Source organism: Sinocyclocheilus anshuiensis, unplaced genomic scaffold, assembly GCF_001515605.1.
Source record: "Sinocyclocheilus anshuiensis isolate Anshui unplaced genomic scaffold, SAMN03320099.WGS_v1.1 scaffold984, whole genome shotgun sequence".
NCBI classification, from domain to species: domain Eukaryota; kingdom Metazoa; phylum Chordata; class Actinopteri; order Cypriniformes; family Cyprinidae; genus Sinocyclocheilus; species Sinocyclocheilus anshuiensis.
The window spans coordinates 249616-270706 of record NW_015552616.1 but is presented as its reverse complement, the minus strand read 5'-3'; the positions used below and the strand labels follow the sequence as shown (position 1 = coordinate 270706).

At 37.6% G+C, this 21091-nt stretch overlaps 1 protein-coding gene across 4 annotated transcripts in view; it reads right to left on the bottom strand.

Annotated features, from left to right (window-relative positions):
* Positions 1 to 348: 348 nt before the first annotated feature.
* Positions 349 to 21091, bottom strand: part of LOC107666187 (RNA-binding protein Musashi homolog 2) — a 197718-nt gene continuing 176975 nt past the window's right edge. The window contains exons 6-9 of one of the 4 annotated variants that reach the window (XM_016457380.1): positions 15709 to 15888; positions 10231 to 10385; positions 5020 to 5096; positions 349 to 2649 (exon numbers count right to left, since the gene is read on the bottom strand). In XM_016457380.1, the coding sequence (XP_016312866.1) occupies positions 5055 to 5096; positions 10231 to 10385; positions 15709 to 15888 (377 nt within the window). In that variant the 3' untranslated portion in view covers positions 349 to 2649; positions 5020 to 5054. Of the gene's footprint in view, positions 2653 to 5019; positions 5097 to 10230; positions 10386 to 15708; positions 15889 to 21091 lie in introns of all 4 variants that reach the window. The other 3 variants (XM_016457382.1, XM_016457381.1, XM_016457383.1) reach the window with 3 other exon arrangements.

Here is a 21091-nt window from a genome sequence, read left to right as displayed (position 1 = left end):
TTTTGTTTTTTTCTTTTTCTGTTGTTTTCTTTTTTTTACACACTACTGAAATACAATGATCAACATAAGATTACTGAATGAGGTGACAGGGAATGAAGAGAAACAATTGATAAATACAGTACATATTATCTGTATTATTGTCAGTTATATTTAGTATAATCATTAACATCCACAAAAATATTGATAAAAATCCATCCCTATTTAAATTCAAAACATGTTCGGGATAATTTTCTTTCTTTCTTTTTTTATACGTTTGTCTTTTTTAAAACAGCTCAAACAGTTAGCACAAAGTTCTTCTTGACTTATTTTTAAAAATCGTATTACTTTTATCACGTCCCCTTCTTGAGAATTTTTTTTTTTTTTTTAACACACACTACTAAAATACAATGATCAACATAAGATTACTGAATGAGGTGACAGGGAATGAAGAGAAACAATTGATAAATACAGTACATATTATCTGTATTATTGTCAGTTATATTTAGTATAATCATTAACATCCACAAAAATATTGATAAAAATCCATCCCTATTTAAATTCAAAACATGTTCGGGATAATTTTCTTTCTTTCTTTTTTTATACGTTTGTCTTTTTTAAAACAACTCAAACAGTTAGCACAAAGTTCTTCTCCTTTTTTTTTTTTTTTTTTTTAATTCATTACTTTTATCACGTCTCCTTCTTGAGAAAGAATCCAGCATTCTGCCTCATCTGTTAGTTTAGTGAAATGAACAAAAAAACAAACAAAAAATTAAATAAACGAAAATAAAACATTTTCAACAAGATCGAATAACAGCATACATCAGTCAATTCATATTGTAAATATCATCCATATTTCTAAATGCCATTTGTGTCTCATCAAATCCAGTCCCCACATGTACAACAAATGTGTGTAGCAGCTACTGGTTTCAATCAGCTTCAGTGTTTCTGAGGAAATTAACTATTGCTACCAATAAACTCATCTGTCATCTCTGATATTCTAGAATAAAATCCCTGGAAAGAGATTATTTAAAAGTACAGTCTTCGAATCAATGCAAGCCAAGACTCGAGATTCGTAAATGTTATCCCGTGTGGAAAGAAACAAACGGCTTCCACAGCGGTCCTTCACATGACCCATGTTAGAGACTGTCAGTTCACATGTGCAAATAGAAAATGATAAATTCTCTCACAGTGCAATGATTTACTTAATTTCAAAACAACACTTTAATATCTTTTTCAATATCTGTCTCAGGCTAAAATAAATTAATTTGTAATCTCCTTTAAAGTAATTCTCACAGGACTGAGGTAATGGTAGAAAAGATTGTTTTTTTCCTAATTGTAGAGCAATTTCAAAACATTCTGAAATATTGCCTTTGTTATTCGAATCGTTCGGATAGCGTAAAAATCTCGACACGCGCTGGGAAAAAGAAGCTCACACCAGAACGCCAAATGAAACGCTTACATGAAATGTCTCGGCACGGTTTGAAATCATAGTTCATGTGTGCTTTGGATTTTGTCGTGATTTTTTTTCTTTTGTTACAATGCTGATTTCTGTATACCTTGTAAAGTATATTCTCTTTGTAAGCTGTGCACATCTTAACGTACTATCTAATCCATATGCTGGTATGACACCTGCACAGTTGTAAAGCCGACGGTATTTACAAAGCGAGCTAACAGTGTTCGATTGAGTTTCGTCCGTACTGGGGTAAATCACGGCCTTTGTGCTACAGATGGACCTCGGTTACTGCATTGAGCCATGAAGATATTTTTGCACTGACATATTTCGGTTTGCACACGATACAACCTCGATGACACCATCACAAAAATATGGTTCTCTCTCAGAAACAGTTTGACGCAGTGAACAGAATAATATATACAGTCTCAGAATTATTTTCTTTTTAAATCTCATTTCACAAAGTATTAAAAGGAAAGCTTTTTCTTTTCTTTCTTTTTTTTTTTCATCGACAACAAAAATGACATTTATAAAAAAGGACTGTGAAAATATTGTAGTCCTCTTATTGCCCAAAATAGGTAATCATGGTTAACAAGACATCACAATAAACATAGAACAGAGCTACTAAGATTTTTTTGAGTTACCCACTCATTGCGGTTTATGCTTGAATTAAAAATGTCACCATTTCAAGCTGAGTCATTTCAATCTGTTTTCTTGCTTGTATGAAACGTGATAGACGAGGGCTGTGAAACAAAACTGCTATTGGAATATTACTACCAAAACAAAACAAAAAATGACATTTTATGTTTACATAGTCGCTCTCATCAGAGAACATTCAAGAACAATGAAGAACATCTAGAAACTCAAACAAACGTTGCTTGATTCAACGTGTACACAATAAAAGATGACTAAAATGCTTCTAAAAGGAAAAACAGTAAAGGAAAAAATCTAATAAAATCCTAATTCAAGGTCAGGGCTACACTAGGATAAAATATTCAAAAGCCAGGTTTTCAGTATAGTACAGCAGATTGTTTAGTTGTTTTTGTTTTTTTTTTCTTCTTTCTGAGATGATTCAGACGTTTCGGTTTGTTCTTCGTGTGGCGCCATCTCAGCTTTAGATTCCCGTTCAGCGCTGTAGTGCTTGAAGTTTAATGGCCTTTACCTGTACACAGAACCAGTTAGAAACTCCGGCCAGTCTTCCCCGGGCCTCCTGATAAACTCTGCTGAAACAAACAGAGAAGTTGCTCAAAATTCACACATACTTTCAGGAAAATGGTGTGTCTGTGTGTGTGTGTAAAGTGTGCTGCATCTGAGCCTTGCTGGTGACAACTCTGAACACATTTGACTACCAAAAACATATTTTTCATTATCTTCCATTGAGAGGAAAAAAAATCATCCTAAAATGATAGATCTGTATACAAATACACTACTGTCCGAAAGTATGGGGTCAGTTAGACTTTATGCAGTAATGTAATCAAAGTGACAGTACAGACATTTATAACTTTACAAAATATTTCTTTTTCAAATAAATGCTGATTTTTTAACTTTCTATTCATTAAATAATCCTGAACAAATGCATCACAGTTTTCATATTAAACAGCACAACTGTTGTTAACATTGATAATAATAAAAATGAATGTTTCTTGAGCAGCAAATCAGCATATTAGAATGATTTCTGAAGGATCATGTGACACGTAATGAAAATTCAGCTTTGCCATCACAGGAATAAATTACATTAAAAAAAATATTAGCTCAAAACATTTTAAATTGTAATGATAATTCACAATATTACCATTTTAACTGTATTTTGGAAAAAAAAAAATCATACCTTTTTGTTTGAACAGTAGTGTAAATTGCGTTATGTATGCATTTTTCCCCCCCCAAAATTAATATTTTTATAAGAAAACAAATTTTACTTCCAAAACCTTATTTCTTTATTTTTTAAACTGTATTTATTTCTTTATTTTTAATGGGTGAACTACAAACTTTCAGCTTGTAGTTTATAAATTCTGACATTTTGTACAATCCACATGAATTTCAAATACAAACTGTTTTTCTAATAAAGCCAAGGTTTTTAAAAGCACAAATTGGCTTTGGAAGTACATTGTGTTTGATGAACTGAAGCTTCCAATCCTACACAGTAAATCTAGTTTAAACATAAACCATGTATTGATTCAGTCCGGCTGAAAGATTGCTGCCGACAGCTTTAAATTGAAGTAGAGATGTTATATCGTCAGAATCACTCCACCGTCAGCATCTTTTCATTATAAGGTTCGGTCGTTTAGGCTCAGATACAGAACACACTGGCACTTTTATGCGAACACATCTTATCTACATGGGGTTCAGACATCGACACGACACATATGTTAGTGTATCAAGCATGCAGAAACTCTTCGGATGTCCATTCAACCAGGAAATGACAAGTTAAGAACCTGCTTCTGCAATATCTCTCCGCTGCTGTTGCTTTCTCTGACTGCTGACGTGTACTTCAATCAAACGTTTGGAGAATCCATACAGACGGAGCGATTCTACCTACTCATTAAATCAATCATCCGTTTTGCCTCGAGGACAAAATGAGAAGCTCTTTAGGAAGATTATGGGCAACAAACCGCAGTCCGCAGGCCTCTTATCCAGACGACAGGTCACAGGTAAATGCCACGGAGCCACAGAGTCTGGCGTAATCGCACTTGATGCTTCACCGTAGGAGAGAAAAAAACAGTCTGGGTGCAAATATTAACTAAGTATAGGGGAGGGATTTTGACCGAATAAATGCGCATCCACTTATCCACACACACCGCATTTAAATAAGCGAGTCATCTCCGATTGAGCCATATCTGGCATCTCAGCATATACTCAAAATCACCTTTAAGTCCTTAAGACCTAGCTATACAAGCACAGTGATTACGGAAACAGCGCCTTATCAGAAAAACCTGATGAATTACATCAGATGGCACCTAAGTCAACAGCTTCTCAGCAAAGAGGGCTCGCTTCCAGGTGCACACTAATCAAAGCCGCAACACCTGTGCATAATATCCAAATACAGCACTTCACAGAGGATATGAGTCGATGTGCGTCGGGCGCGCAGTGCCGTGGCTGTCGCAATACAACTCTGGCAGTGAAAGAAAGCAACTGCGCAGTTCTGAGTAGACCCGCTCGCAGACATCATGCATGAAAGGAACAGTCGAATGACAGACAGGCAGGCGGAGGATAACTAGTGATAAAAAGTAAAGGGGGAAATGTGTAGCCGCCACACTTGCGGTGTTTGCGAAGCGAGGCTTTCAAAGGGCTTCAAAATGTGGAATCAATAATAAAATAGATGTTCAATGAGAGATAAGACTTCTGAAAACCAGGTTGTTGCATATGAAGTTTAAATGTCCTTGTCTGAGATGTAAAAGCCCTGTAAAAGCCTACGGTGTTGATGAAAAATAAAAGCACTACACAGATTCAATGTAAACTCATCTGAGATCAAAATGAGAGGGAATCAAAATGAATAGGCAGATGGAACAGGAAGATAGTAGTGAATAGATACATAATTATGAAGGCACAAATCAAAATATATATATATTTCATACATGGTACAGGATATCTACCTCAAATGAGATGGCAACCAACCACCTGTTAGGTTTCAATGGTATCCATTTGTGAAAGCTGTCGCAATCAAAGGACCCTAAAAGTGTACAGTTAGTAATGGTGTCAGTATGCATTCTGAGTGAAAAGGCTAATATGTCTATCACTCGTAAGTCATTTCAATCATCGCATGTGTTGCTAGCATGAATGAATGTTATATAAACTATAAAGATCAGTCCACATCATTCCCTCGGTCTGATCTAGGTGAACAGCAGGGGAGAGCAAGAACAACTGTAACACTCAGTAAATGTAATAGGTCATAAATTAATGCACAATACACTTATTGTGCCCAAATTTTAACATCTGAATGAACTGTATCAAACATCAAATTGTATTGAAAGGATTGTGACCTTTGCCAGACTTTTAAAAACTGCATGACTGAAACATTGCAATATATATACAAGCAACAGTGTGGAAGCAAATTAAGCAAAAAAGTTGTAATAAATTTAAAAGCGTACTAAAAAAAATATGGAATTTATAGTTTTAGGGTCATAATTATATTTACAATAAACCAAATCATAAAATCCTTTAAAAGTTACATTGTTGGCCTTTTTTTTACTACTACTACTAAAAATAATAATTAAAAAACTTTATAAAACTTAACATACATTAAAAAAAAGCAGACAAACAGTAGACTGACAATTACATGAACTAGAATCATTCACATAATTACATTTTCAATTTTCTGTTACATCACATACTGTACCACCATTTCAAATTATGCAGAATACTTGATTACTTGTTTAATGTTTTCCATCTCAATTAGGTAAATTTAATAGAGGCTGGTAATCAAAGATATTTGAGGTTAATTTAGGCTAAAAAAAATCTTCTGGGAAACAAAAAGTGTTACATTTATTCCTGCTCTCCCCATTTAAATCTTTTTTTTTGCCAAAAAAATTGAGTAAAATGGAAAGAAATATGTACATTTCAAAGAACAAGAGAGCATGGAAAGTATGCTTTTCAACAAAGATCAAGTAATTGCATATATTGTAATCATCTACATTCATGCCAACAATAACAACATTAATGAATTCATCTGAAATCACAATTCATGCAGCAAACATAAGCAAGAGACAAATGCTGTCAGAAATCACACATAACCACAATCTGAGCAGGAGAACTGTGAACTTCACCTGCATCAGGTTCCTGTCCAAACACTGGGGAGTGTAAACATTAGCCAGATGTATCCACCCGTTTCCTAAAGAGCCTACTGCGTTTTAAATTATGGGAGGCACTTCCGGTTTGGGGAAGTTTGGCTCAAAAATACTGAAACTTATCATTTCAAATCACAAAGTTGCACTACAAATAATCCTTATCCGTTAGTTTGACTGAATGAGCTGTAAATTTTCCTTTGTGTTCTATTTTCAGACGTCAGAGAAATAACGTAACGCCTGGTATTTTAATGTGAACTGGTATAAGAAGAATATCTATGGCAAGAGCTCTTTTGAATCCACTGCATTCTTTTCCTCCTGGTTATTTTCTTTCTTCCCTTGTATTCCGCTGTAACAATATGAAAAAAGACAACATACACTGTGCATTTGTGGTCTGCTCTCTTGATTTAATTTACGATACATCCCATGAATAATTCACTGGAATGCACTAAGAATCTCTCATTTTTCTGCCCAAAAATCCTCACGTCTCTTTGCAGGTTTGTTTTCACACAGATGCTTTCAAATGTAATTGTCTCCCCTTTCTGCTTCTAATCCCTATTAGCAGTGTTTACTGGAATGTTTCTAAAGCAGGTAAATACAATATTTGTAATCACTTTGAAATACTATCTCTCAATGTTAATGGAAATTTTTGATTATGGCAACATATAGACATTACCACAGTGATATTTAACATGTCTGTAATATATCTGCAGAAAGAATCGAGATTTGGGGGTTAAGCGTGGTTTTTAGAAAGTCATTTGTTAATGCTTTAACAATTTAAAATTTCCTTTTAATGGCTGAAGGGAGAGTAGAATAATGTCACCTTAATGTACCCAGTTTTTAAAAAATTATTATTTTGTTCACAAGCTAATTGTTTACAGTTTAACAGAAGTTACTCCCATAATTTTCGCAAGTGATCAAGGTGCGTAAGAAAATGGTGGATACATTTATAGAAATAAATCTTTTATAAAAAAGCTTTTCAGTTTGTGAGGATGCTACAGAGGCTAACAGAAACAGCAGTTCATGTGAGACAGCTGAAGAAAAAAGTCTTTCTTCCTCTAGAACACTGTCAATCACTAGTGAGATGTTCTGAGGGTTTGAGGCCAACCTAAATTTGACTATTTAGGTTAGAAAAACTCCATCTGAAAGTCAAGCGCAAGGTGACATTGTTATTCTGAAAATCCCGTTTAGATTTAATGAGTGCCCGGTCTGTTTTGCAAACTGTACTTAAGGGCAGAAGAGAGAGAGAGAAAAAAAGTAATTTGCTTTTCCTCACAAACAAGAGATTGGAGGGGCATTGAAAGCAGAATGAATCAGAGGTGTGTGCAGATAGGCAATAAACAGTGTCCTCACATACAAAGGCTCTTATTCATTTTTCCAGCAGATCTGGACGGCGGTTCAAAAAACGTCCGGAGCCGGTAATTCCCTCGGCAGCTTGTGATTTAGTGCGGTGCCCTCATCAACCCCCCTGCGAGTCAGCCCTGCTCCTTTTCTCTTCCACCTGACTCCTGCTCCATCTCTCTGCTCCATTAAAGGTTAAAAACGAATGCACGGAAGGAATAATGAATGCCTATGGCTTCAAAGGGCAAGACAACATATTCTTATGACAGGGTTTCTCACAAGAGTTGATTATCGCCTTATTGATTTACATATGCACTTTGTGTGGGGGACCTTTCAAAGGCTGCCTCTGGTATGCCCATCATCTGCTCGAAAAATAAAAAAGCCATTGTGTGCGGGAAACAAAATACCGGGTTGAAAATGAGAGAAGAACTAATTGTGAGATTTCTGTCCTCCAGGCTGGCACATGAACAAAAGCACACTGACACATCACACTGCTGCTGACAGCCGGTACAAGTTCACAGTTTGTTATCCTGAAGTTGCCTGAGAGAGAGAGGAATGCTGGTGGGAATGCAGAAATGTTAGCAATGCTAAAACCAACGCTATCTAACTTGAGCTATTTGCCAGGGCACCTGCTTAGCACTAATGAGACTGTGATTTCACATTTTTCAGCCTTCAAAAGAGACGTTTTTATAGCCTTATTCCTGATAATTAGTATGGGTAAAACATGCACATCTATTACACCTTTGGACCCATTGCAACCTAATGCATCTGAGATGATTTATTTAGTACTTTTTCCACATGTATTTGCTTCTTTTGATTTCACATACCCGCATATCACACATTCTTTTAGTCCTATTAGTTGTGTTAGAATTATTTATTCCTTCAACACAAATTCAATTTTAAAATCAGTGGTGGGCCGTCAGGGCAAGCAAAGCCTTCTCTGCTGGCCTAAACACTATCAGAATCACTGATTTAGTTTTAATATATTTTTTAATGAATGTGTATTAAACTATTTCCAATAGTCTATTCTCTTCAGTTCATAGCTTTTCTCTTGGTTGATTAAAACTTAGTAAAACTTTTATTACTGTTTCTCAGGTTTAGATTTTCAGTGCATTTTGTAAAAATATTTGCCTACTATAATTAGTAAATCTAAAAACAGTAGTCCTAATGACTGCGAAAAACAACCACACACCTCCTCGGCACCAGCTCTGTGAAAGACTCGTGAAGATGAAAAACCACTAGAGTATGGTAGGTTAATTTTCATTTTTGACTCTTTGACGTATGCTGATGTTATTTGCGCGATATAAAGCCAGATATACAGAAACTGAGAATATCTCAGTTTCCCGAGTGGAGCTGTATTAGCCGGTCCCTTATTTGTTTTATACCAATGCTATCTGTAAGGTATAAATGCGTTTGGGTGAATAAATGTCTGTAAGAACATCGGATGGACTGTATTTGTGTCATTTTGTTAGGTTAATGCTTCAGCTACAGATGAGGTTTCACGCAATTGTTAATTGGGGTTCTTTCTATGGCATTCATTCTCGCTACATAAGATACCTGTCTGTTATGTAGTGCCCTGTTATACTGCGTTACTGTGTAATATTTATGGTTTCTATAGCTGTGGCATCATGATGGTATGAAGAGATGGATTAATTTATGTAGGACGCCACTGAAGGCCTAGGTGTAAAATGCACGGCCCGCCACTGTTTAAAATGTATTAGCTAATTAATTTATTAGCTAGACAACGATGTGGAGGGAATTCATTAAAAAGATGCACCACTTTTGTGCAAGGTATTTCAGTGTAAAAAAGTGTATTTAAAATGATCGTCATTCTTTTTGTACAAGCATGCCTCATTTCTATGCAAATTGCAACAGGATTCTATTTAAATAGAATTTTATTTTGTATGGTGCATGGATCAAGTTAGGTATACAGTAAAAAAGTTATGAATAAAGATTATTAGAGTATGTTTTACAAGAAAATACCAGTGAAAGTGTTTTTTGCTGTTTCTTTGTAATTATTTGTAAAATCTACTAAACATTTCTGAGTGAAAAATGCTTCAAAGATATTTTTTTCTGCTGCATTTGGGACTGCAAAATTGTGAACTGTGCCATGCAAATTGTATTCAGCTCATTTTGTGGGCATATTTGCACTATTACACAATTACGTGAACTGAGGGCTAAAACAAATCTGACATCAAGTGCAAATACGCTATAATACTGATTATAAATATGCTACAATATAAAAATGCTAAAAAGTTATTTTTAGTGAATTCCCTCTTGATGTTTAAACATATTCAACAAGTTTAAATGTCAACGCAATTCAGTCGACTAGGAATTTGATCAACCTGCTGAGCCAATTGCTTGCTTTCCAAAGGAACTTTCAATCTGGACTTTTTCCAGTCAAACTATGGCAAAGAATATTCACTCTATAAAAACTACAATAGCAGCTACATGAGTCTAAAAGCGCTAACTCGGGCAAGGTGGTGAATGAATTAGGTGGCACAGAACAGATAAACAGTTATGGGGGTGAATAGGGTACTTACAGCAATGCTGTGTCCGAAGCCGGAGCCGGGCTGGGGACTAGCAGCGCTAATGTAGTTGCCCACACCGGAGTCCTGGCTGGTGGGGCCATACAGGTCAGCCACTGGCCCGGGACTGCTGGGGGGTGAATAGGGTACTTACAGCAATGCTGTGTCCGAAGCCGGAGCCGGGCTGGGGACTAGCAGCGCTAATGTAGTTGCCCACACCGGAGTCCTGGCTGGTGGGGCCATACAGGTCAGCCACTGGCCCGGGACTGCTGGCTCCAGGAAAGGCTCCAGGCCGGGGTGGGTTGGTGCCTGCCGGAGAAGCGGCCGTGCCAACAGTGATGTGAGCAAGGTTGCTAGTCAGGACTGCTGGTGTGTAGTACGACTAACAAGCTTAGCACAAGCATGCACTATAAGCACAAAATCATATTTTGAAAGGACGTTGTGTGTGTATGTTTATACTGCCTGAGGTTTTTCAGGAATAGAGGCCTAATGTCTTCTTTATGGTTCATCCAAAAGGAATGAAATGAAAAATAAAGAAGCTGGTCATCAATTCTTGCAGATAAACACACACACACACTGCATAACACAAACTAGTCAGCTATACTTCAAGCTAGCGACAACTGCAGCAATACATCTCATCATTCATGCAGATGAAAGTACGCTTATGTGTGTCAGACGCATCTTGCCAGCATTCACCTGGCATGCATGCTACTCAGGTAGGTTTTAGGTGAGCTGGACTGCTGTGTGATGGAGTGATATTTAAAAGTGTGAGTGAGAATGAATTGCTTCCTTGCAGGTTCCTTTCATTATCATAACCTCACCCTCTCTCCGCTCTCGTACACTCCCTTTCTCCCAATCTCATATCAAGTACTCTACACCCATCCTCCTTCAAATTTGACTGCCGGTTCTTCAGTCCCTTTCTGAAAATTGCACGGGGGATTTTGCCACAACACACCCTATCTAATCAACACCTGTCATTGAGAAAGTGGTCTCTCCTCCTCAATTTTTTTATTTATTTTTTTTTAAATATATACGGTGGTGATTATCTGGCAGTTAGCGTCAGGGGGCTATCAGGCCTAGCAGCTGCCTGGAAACCAGGAAATTGCTGAGGGTGTCTTGGGTAAAATGCGTTGAAGACTGAATCATGGAGTTTCCTCTCCACTGCGAGCGTGACTCCACTTTTGCTGAAGCTACATTTGAGTCTGAAAGCAGAAACTGTTGAAGATGAAGCCCGGAAGACGAAATTAAACCCTCACCAAGCACAAATTGCAAGTAAAACTTGACTTTGGTGAATAAATAAAATGTTGCTGGGTCATTTTGCTTAGAGATTCAACATAAAATATATTTTAAGTCAAATTGTAAAAATGATAGTTTAGCCCTCGCTGATGTAAGTGACATGGGCAATTCTAATCAAAGATGTTGCCATGTACACGTTTTATTTAAATAACTTGTGGAATCAGAAGTTTATCAAAGTTTTAATAAAGTTGTCTCTAGAACTAACATTTAAAAACACAAAACAAACATATGAGAAATGATGTGTTGGCATGTTTTTATGACAGATGCCGTTTCACCAACAGACACAATAAAAAAAATTTCAAAGGACAAACAGCTATTAGCGGTTTATGATATCCAACTGTGAAAAGTTTGAAAAACATATTTTAATAATTAAAAAAAAGCAAAATAGAGTTTCATGGTTAGAAAGAAATATTTAAGTTAGGTAAGATTTCTCAATTGACAAAAAAACCTGTTCTAAATAAAAAAACAAACTAGACATTTTGTAACTAACTGAAACAAGTTTAAGCACTAAGATTACTAACTAAAACTGAAATAATAATATTAATAGTAATATTTAAAAAAGCATACATATTATAGCACATAAATAATACTAAAATAACACTGATTTTCAGATGTGAGGATCCTGGCTGCAAAGTTTGTTTCCCAAAGTCGGAACCTCTGAACCTAAACACAAATCCACACAGCAGAAATACTGACAAATTTGCAAAAGGAGCAAGGCGGGGCTGGGGGGTTTTGGAGGGAAAATTACAATTAGACTAATTATATCAGACCACTTGAGCCATGGCTGCTGTCATTTGCAGATGACCCCACCATTTCATTGCTGTTGAGAGGCGAATTAAGGAAAATAAAAACAAATGCATGAATTAAATTAAATGAATGCTCTCAGAAACTTTGAGGCCCCCTGCTGTGCCATGCTCAATTTTTCTCCTACGCACGGCCCTCTATGACACTTTCATTAATAAGCGAATATTAAATCAAGTTCCTCCACAGGCGGAGGCCTTCAGATCAGTGCCCATTGAAGGGGGAGTCTATTACTGCAGCAGCCTCCAAAAAACTCAGGAGGGTAAAAGATATCTGTGTGAATGGAATATTAGCCTGGAGGGCTCATGTAAGAGAGCAAATACGTTAGATGGGGGCAATATGCCGCCGTGGGTAAACCGAACGAGGCAGACTCACACAATCCGTCTGCTTTTCACACAAATGAGAACACAGACAACAGGTGAGGTGAGCGGCTCTACAGTCAGAGCTCTCACTTCTAAATGGCAGTGTATCAAAATAGCGTCAGCTACTTCTAGGGATGATGGGAAAGCATGTATATCCACAGCTAGATCTGAGAGGAAGGGAAAATGGATGTTGCTAGTGTACATCCTGTTTGCAGCTAGCCCACTATGATGCAAAATATGATGCATAATTAGCAAGGGATAACAAATTGACATAATAATTACAGTCCTGGAAAGTAATGGGTAAATAATTTAGTAATCAGTATTTTTGTCTTGTTTTTAAGTAAAAAAAAAAAAAAAAAAAAAAGTAAAAATACCAAAACATCTTAAAAAAAAAAAAATTTTTACTTTAGAAGCAAACTTAAAAAATATAAAAATAAAAATTTAAAAATAAATAATAAATAAGATTATTTTAATAATATAATCATATATAATAGTATATCCTGAATTACACTTATTATTACTAAAACGTGAATAAATCTTTTCAATAAAATTGAGATTCATGATTTTAATCATATTAATAATAATAAAAAACAATAATATGACCAAAAAAGAAAACACTTAATTCAAGATATTGTTTTTGAACAACAGCAACAATATTTCTTTTTCTTTACCTTTACAATTTTGCATTTCAGGTAAATTAATTTCAAGTTCAAGTTCATGTTTATTATAAAGCACATTTAAAAACAACAAGTGTTGTACCAAAATGCTGTACAATTGTAAACATTAAGCAATATAAAAAGCAAAAAACCTAGCTCATAAAATAAAGATAGAACATGCAGATAAACTATAAACAACTAAGAAACCCCTATATTCTCAAGCAACATCATAGGCTAAAGAGAATAAATGAGTATAATATATCCATCTTAGTTTTTTTGTTGTTGTTGTTTACTGGAAAACAAAAAACTAAGCAATACAAAACTAAAACAAAAATACGGATTCAAATTATTTTGGTGGTCAATATTTCAGGAATTGAGCAAGCACAGTATGAAGCTTCAGGGCATCTGCAGGGTGTCAGACAAACAATGACATACTTCCTAAGTTCTCCTAAGTGTTAACTTCCATCTTGAAATCGTTCTTGGACTGATCTGGATCAAAGCTTACACAGTCAAATCAGCCTTTCCCTTGTCACGAATAAAGGCTTCTAAAATAAGAGGGGGAAACCAGCACACTGTAAGTGACAGCCCTGGTTAGCATCACGTCCTGAGCTATGACTGGCTTCAGTATTCCCAATAGACCAGCGCTAATAAGACATGTTGATTTGCTGAAGCCATCAATGGGGATGTGCTCATCAACAGATTAGGAAATTGTTTTTGTAGCTCAATACTGCTGTGAAATGAATTCATACACACTACCAACTATGATGGATTTATTTCAAAAACTCCTATTATGTGCCTAAGATCATGCAATCATTTAAAATTAAATTTACAGAAAAAAAAGGAAAGTGCTGCCAAAAGGACACATCTTGGAGGTTAAGTACAGTATATTGCTCACATGGTTGAAAGAAATGTAGAGAACATTATAATCGGCAACCGCCAATACCATCAACATTCCTTGGCATTCCCTAACCAGAAACAGTCTGGTTGCTGGCGTGGATGCCTAATCCACACATACCTTAATGTCTGCAAGACAGTTTATTAGCCATTATCATGGCTCTTGACGGCACTATTTTTCCTTTTTTCGCTAAGATGTGTCTTGTTTATTGCCAAGATCTCAAGACTGCCTTCCTTTGAACTACAGGCTACTGAATATAAAGTGGAGCACTACTGTTTTAAGATGGCCGAACGTCAGTTCAGTGGTGCACTACCATGAAGCATTAAAAAATATGCCAAGAGTTTGGAAATAGCAAAATTCTTCCCTTTAAATGTGCTGTCAAAACAAGACGTCTTTTCATCCATGCTACACACTCTTGCTATTTTCACTTATTAGTTTATGTAATTCTATATCCAGTGGCCACAAAAAGTATTTGAACACTTAAGCCACATTTAAAATGCCTGAACTTATTTGCATTAGATAACAAAACAGCAAACCAAGAGGATTTTTTTTCTTGCTTCATCTGAGATTTCTATGGAACTGTTCCACTAACATTTGACAACCAGAAAGTACCCAAATACTTGAAGTCTCTTCAAGTTTAATCAAGTGTTTTATCATTTAAAACCTCACAAACTTATTTTTATGAAATATTTTGCTTGAAAAGTGTGCTTGTTCTATTCGTCTTTAGAATAAATGCCACTTGGTTTGTCATTTTGTGTGTACTGCAATGACATTCATTTATTTTAAAAGGATAGTTCACCCACATATGAACATTCTGTCATCATTTACTCACGCTCATGTTGTTCCAAACCTGTATGACATTTTCCCCCCCCATCAGAACACAAAACAGGAAACATTTCTCAATATCTTCTTTTGTGTTCCACAAGAGAACCTATGTCACACAGGTTTGGAATGACACAAGGGTGACTAAATGATGACAGAATTTTCATTTCTGGGTGAACTATCCTTCTAAGTGTCTAAATACATTTTGGAGCCACTGTATGTGTGAACAAACAGAATGCATACAGAACAAAAACAAAAGGGATGCATTAACAATACATCTCAATATGTGATACTTTGTCCAAATGCGGCAACTAAGCAATACAATCAACTTCCAACAAATGGCTTGTCATTTTATACTCATGTACATGACGTCGGATGTTTGGATATCATTTATCACATGCCAGCAGACTGACAGTTGAGCGGTATGGAGCCGATGGGTGTGTAATACATATATACGTGTCTGAGTATGCACTGCAGGAGATATGAACTGGCAAGCATGAACGCATACGTCACATCTCCTGGTTAATTGCACAGGGATTGTGAGCGCAGCCAAATCGCATATATCTCGACAGTACATACGCATTAGCGGGCACGTATATACACTCCCTCAAATCCACAGGCGAAATGACAATGCTACCACAATTCAACATGCAGCAAACTGCAAGGATGCACAAATCCCTCGCTTTCACTTCTCATCTGTCCCCCCTCTCTCTTTCTCTCTTGTTTTAATGAATGGCAGGGTGATGAATAAACCGCATGAATCAAATCAATCATTGAATGAAGGAGAGGCGGGTACACACCTGGGCTCTTATACTGATCCGGGCTGGCCAGGTGCTGGAGAGGGGAGTTGCAGGCTGATGTGGCATGCTCGCTTTGCAGCAGCTGAGCCGCCTGGGGGCCCAGGGAGCCATAGTCCGCAAAGGAGAAGGGGGGCCCCCGTTGGTCGCTTGGCGAGGAATAGAAACCGTAATCGGGGAAGCCTGGGAGATACAGTACAGGGGAGGAGGAGGAAGGGAGGAGGAGGAGGGATGGGACTCCATCATTGGGGGAAATAGGACTTTGCATAGTAATGTTATGAGGCAATGCTTAATATCTGACTTGCGTGGTTGTACAATGCAGCGTGCACTGGGAAGATAGATGGTGAGTTTGTAAAGCCACATCTTGCTGTTTCCCCTCAGTGTGACTGTGTGTGTGAATGTTACAGTGTAACAAGTGTGTGAAGACCACCACTTTACACTATAATGCTATAAATACTTGGGTTTGCTGCAGATGGAGATACTGACACGCTACAGATCAAATAAGCAAACAGAAGTCATGGTTTAAAAAAACTTTTGATGATTACATAAAAACTGACTGACCTTAATAGATGTTCTGAGAAAGGAACGCTCATCATTTGAAATGCTAATTTGGATTCAGCATTCACAAATACATCAAGCAGGAAAATAACTAGAATACTACTGTCTGGTATTCTTGTTATTTGGTTAACATTTTTTACCAAACTACAAAGCATGTATTGAATCATGTCATCCTCTTTATGAGATTTATAAAATGTGGTTAATTTTTCTTTAATGTCAAAATATTTACAAATATAAGAATATTTAATTGTGTGTGAGTACGTGTGTGTTTGTGTCAGTTTGTTGACCAAACTATTATGAATAAAAGTATGCTTTTAAATATTACAAACAGTGGCCTTTTGAATAGTAAGGTCACATTAAAGAAATGTATGAATGTCATTGCAATAGATATCAAAATATCTATTTATTTCAAAATAAAAGGAAATTAAATACTTCTCAAAAATATTTGATGCTACTTTGTTTGATATTTCATACATAATGCAATAAGATTCAGACATTTAAAAGTGTGACTTCAGCATCTAAATATTTTTGGGGCCACTGTACACAAACAAATATATAAATAAAATGATATGCTAATTCTCAAAATGTTGCTTGCAAACATAATGTGATGAAAAACAACTATTACATAACCAAACTTAAGTCTGTCACTCTCTGTGTGAAAAGCAGACAAATATGAGAAGATGTAACCTTGTAGCTGAGAAGAAGACCTGAAAATTATCCATAGTTGATGGGGTGTAATTAAGCTGACCCCGTCCTGCACTGCCTGCTGTTGTTACAGACGTAGAACTGTGAACTTGAGGGAAGGTGTTAAAGAGAGGGATGGAAAGAACTCACAGAACACCAGTGTACCTGCGCTAACTGTTTATAAATAGTCAATATAGTCCCTTTGCTAGAGTTTTATCTCAGCCAAACTATCAGCCCAGAGAGCATCTCATTAGAGCAGCCTTGGTGAGGTACTACATTTGATTCTTCTTCCTTTTCCTCTGCTTTAATTAGTTTCAGAGGATCTCAGATATACACAGCAGAACAAATGAGGTCTATGCCAGCCTACATTTAAGAAGAGTTGAGGGAGTGATAAAGAAATATAAATAAAAGAAAAGAGAAAGGAAAGTTGATTCTCTCACAGGCTGTAGCTGCGCTGCTCTGACCTTCTCCAATCACTCATTAATTATCCACCGCTAGTCTGCTGACTGCTCACCTCAGCCCAAACCTTCAGTCTGCTCTAATGGAAAAACAACAATGGCTGCATTTTTGGTCACCAAACACATCTATTAAAGACCCAGAGACGTGTTGCTATTGCTTATGCACTACATGACCTAAAGTATGTGGACACCAGTGTGAATCTCAAACAAAAATATTCGTAAACAAAGGTTTTTTTTAAGTCACACTGTAAATATACTCTTTTACAACAACTCACTTAACCAAATTAAGTCTTTTAAGTCTTCACAAGGACCATTTTCATGTTGATACGTTTAAATTAATACATAAAATGTTTGGATATTTCGTTTAATTAGGCACCGGTCAAATAAAATGTTGTTTTCACGGCTTAAACTGACTAAATTAATGAATATGACAAATAAATATTACAAACTGAAATCTCCTTACAAAAACATAAAAAGTAGAATGAGGTGAACCAAAGCAACGTCCATACGAATGTAGATTTGTAAGAATGTTCAACAAGCACATACAGGTGTGGTGTTTGCCGTCGACATATTTTTGTCTATGTATTGTACCTTTCTCAGGCGCCTTTCCAAGAAAAAGCTAAATAAAATGCATGTTGCAAATTCCTGTTTTTGCATTCTGTTTCAGAGAGTGCCAAAACACACTAGAGAAATTCATAGGCACAAGCACTGGAAAGATGCTTACGAACAGTAAACAGAAACGAGCATGAAAATCCCCGTCCTGCCAGTACCTACACTCCCAAACGCGAATAAATCACAGATGCATGACGACGTTCAAGCTCTCTCCCGCTAACTGCGCAAAAACGGATGAAATGCCTGAGGTATGCTCAGAATCTTCAAGTGTTTCGGCTTCCCGGAGAGGAGGGGAAAGCCCACTCCAGCGCACATCTTTAATCATTTAAGGAAAGCAACCAAAAATGCACTTAGGCTGAATCCATTTTTGATGGGCCTCTCTAATAGATGGGCGTCCTTGAGGTTCAAAGGGAACCCTGGACGCGCCTCTTAATTAGACAAGCTGCCATCCCGTCCTGTTTCCCCTCATCCTCCTAATTAGATCTTTAACAACAAACAAATGAAGACCTTTTACAGGCACGTCCTGCCTCGTCCCCGCCAAGAAAGGGGGGCACAGAGACGTCCTTTTTGTCTAACGCTCTCCGGCCCCGCCGCACACGACAATGGCTGGGTCCTGCCGCAATCTGCATAAATATTCCGCCTAATGTCCGTGGAGCGGGAACAGCGGGATGCAAAATACGACATTACCGCACATACAACAAACACACCTGGTTTCTTTGTTTGCATTGACATGGAAAATTAGATCTGAAAAGCTGTTAGTTTTAATGCGGTGGCAGGAAAGGTCTTATCTAATAACGGCCGATTTGTAAGAATGTTCAACAAGCACATACAGGTGTGGTGTTTGCCGTCGACATATTTTTGTCTATGTATTGTACCTTTCTCAGGCGCCTTTCCAAGAAAAAGCTAAATAAAATGCATGTTGCAAATTCCTGTTTTTGCATTCTGTTTCAGAGAGTGCCAAAACACACTAGAGAAATTCATAGGCACAAGCACTGGAAAGATGCTTACGAACAGTAAACAGAAACGAGCATGAAAATCCCCATCCTGCCAGTACCTACACTCCCAAACGCGAATAAATCACAGATGCATGACGACGTTCAAGCTCTCTCCCGCTAACTGCGCAAAAACGGATGAAATGCCTGAGGTATGCTCAGAATCTTCAAGTGTTTCGGCTTCCCGGAGAGGAGGGGAAAGCCCACTCCAGCGCACATCTTTAATCATTTAAGGAAAGCAACCAAAAATGCACTTAGGCTGAATCCATTTTTGATGGGCCTCTAATAGATGGGCGTCCTTGAGGTTCAAAGGGAACCCTGGACGCTCCTCTTAATTAGACAAGCTGCCATCCCGTCCTGTTTCCCCTCATCCTCCTAATTAGATCTTTAACAACAAACAAATGAAGACCTTTTACAGGCACGTGTGGCACGTCCTGCCTCGTCCCCGCCAAGAAAGGGGGGCACAGAGACGTCCTTTTTGTCTAACGCTCTCCGGCCCCGCCGCACACGACAATGGCTGGGTCCTGCCGCAATCTGCATAAATATTCCACCTAATTTCCATGGAGTGGGAACGGTGGGACACAAAATACGGCATTACTGCACGTACAACAAACACACCTGGTTTCTTTGTTTGCATTGACATGGAAAATTAGATCTGAAAAGCTGTTAGTTTTAATGCGGTGGCAGGAAAGGTCTTATCTAATAACGGCCTGCAGAAATTACGTTTATTATCCAGGTAGATCACGTCCAATGACAGTGCTATCTGAAGCAGAAACATGGAATAAAACGCAGTTAAAAAGTGCCCATTTACTGTCTATAGAGAAAGCCATCTGGCGGAATAGGGCTGCTTGATTACCTTCGCCGGCTAATTCTCTCTCTGAGCGCATGCAAATGATTCACTTTGACCAAGTGGAAGTGAGGGAAAAAAAAAGTGGAGCTAAATTAAACACTGCCGTTTTTAAACATCAAAAGTTGCCACAATAATGGCTCCTCCGTGATGTTCCACGGTATTGTACGCTGCCAATCAGACAGAGAATAGCACTCTGAATGTTTTATGCCTCTGTGAATAACTCCGGGATGAAGCAAGGACGCAGGGTGTGAGTTTTGTGTGCGTCTATGTGTGTCCTTCCATTAATAGGGACTGCGAACGCTTTCTTAAACTGCAACCCCACAGTCAAACTACACAAAAAGCTTAATATCTTCTCTTCTCCTTCCAAAAAAACAAATACCGAACTGTGTTGTGTACCACGGGCCTCTCCCCTTCACTCAAAGAGAAATCTAATTACTCTATAATGGCAGGTTTGGGGGGAGCGTGCACATCGTTGACAGGTGATAGATGCGTAAACTCACTTCCCCCGACTTGATGAATAGCGGTACAGAAACGTGAAGTTTTCGTTCGTGGTGGGCATACGACAGCACCTCGTCTATTCATCATTCCGCCTCTGTGAGCCGCACGGAGGCCCGTGAACACACTCCGAGGTCGTGTCTGAACAGCTTGAAAGCACTGGTTGCTTTTTACTCCCCACCCCACCGCTGCAGCTTTGTGCTATTATACATAATATCTGTCAGAGCAGCATCAAGAAACAGATACATAAATACGTAAATAAGAGGCCCTTTTATCAGCTGTTTAATGAACAGAGAGTGGCAATTTGTCACCGCTACATGCATCAACACAGTGGCGGATAGTCTTTTTTCTAGTAGCATTAAAGTCAGGACCGCATCAGTCGACAGCCAGTGCAATATTAAGACAGTGGTCAATATAATAAGTTTAATAAAATCAATTAAGAACTATTTTAAATTAATTATACAGTCGGTTTAACAGTCAGAGAGTCACAAGTAAGGAGTAAGACCTTGACAGCAATAAAATATAAAGTGACTAATTTCTGGTTAAACATCTCGTATCAAACTGAGATTTTCTGTCCTGAATTACTCCTTATTTGTCAAAATGGACAGTAACTGTGAATGCTAGCCCTCAGGATGATACTACAGTGCCTCAGGCAGTCATCTTTCCTTGTACACAAACATCTACTTGGCTAACATGCTTTTTGGGCAAATCCTCCATAGGCCTGCTTGTATTGATCT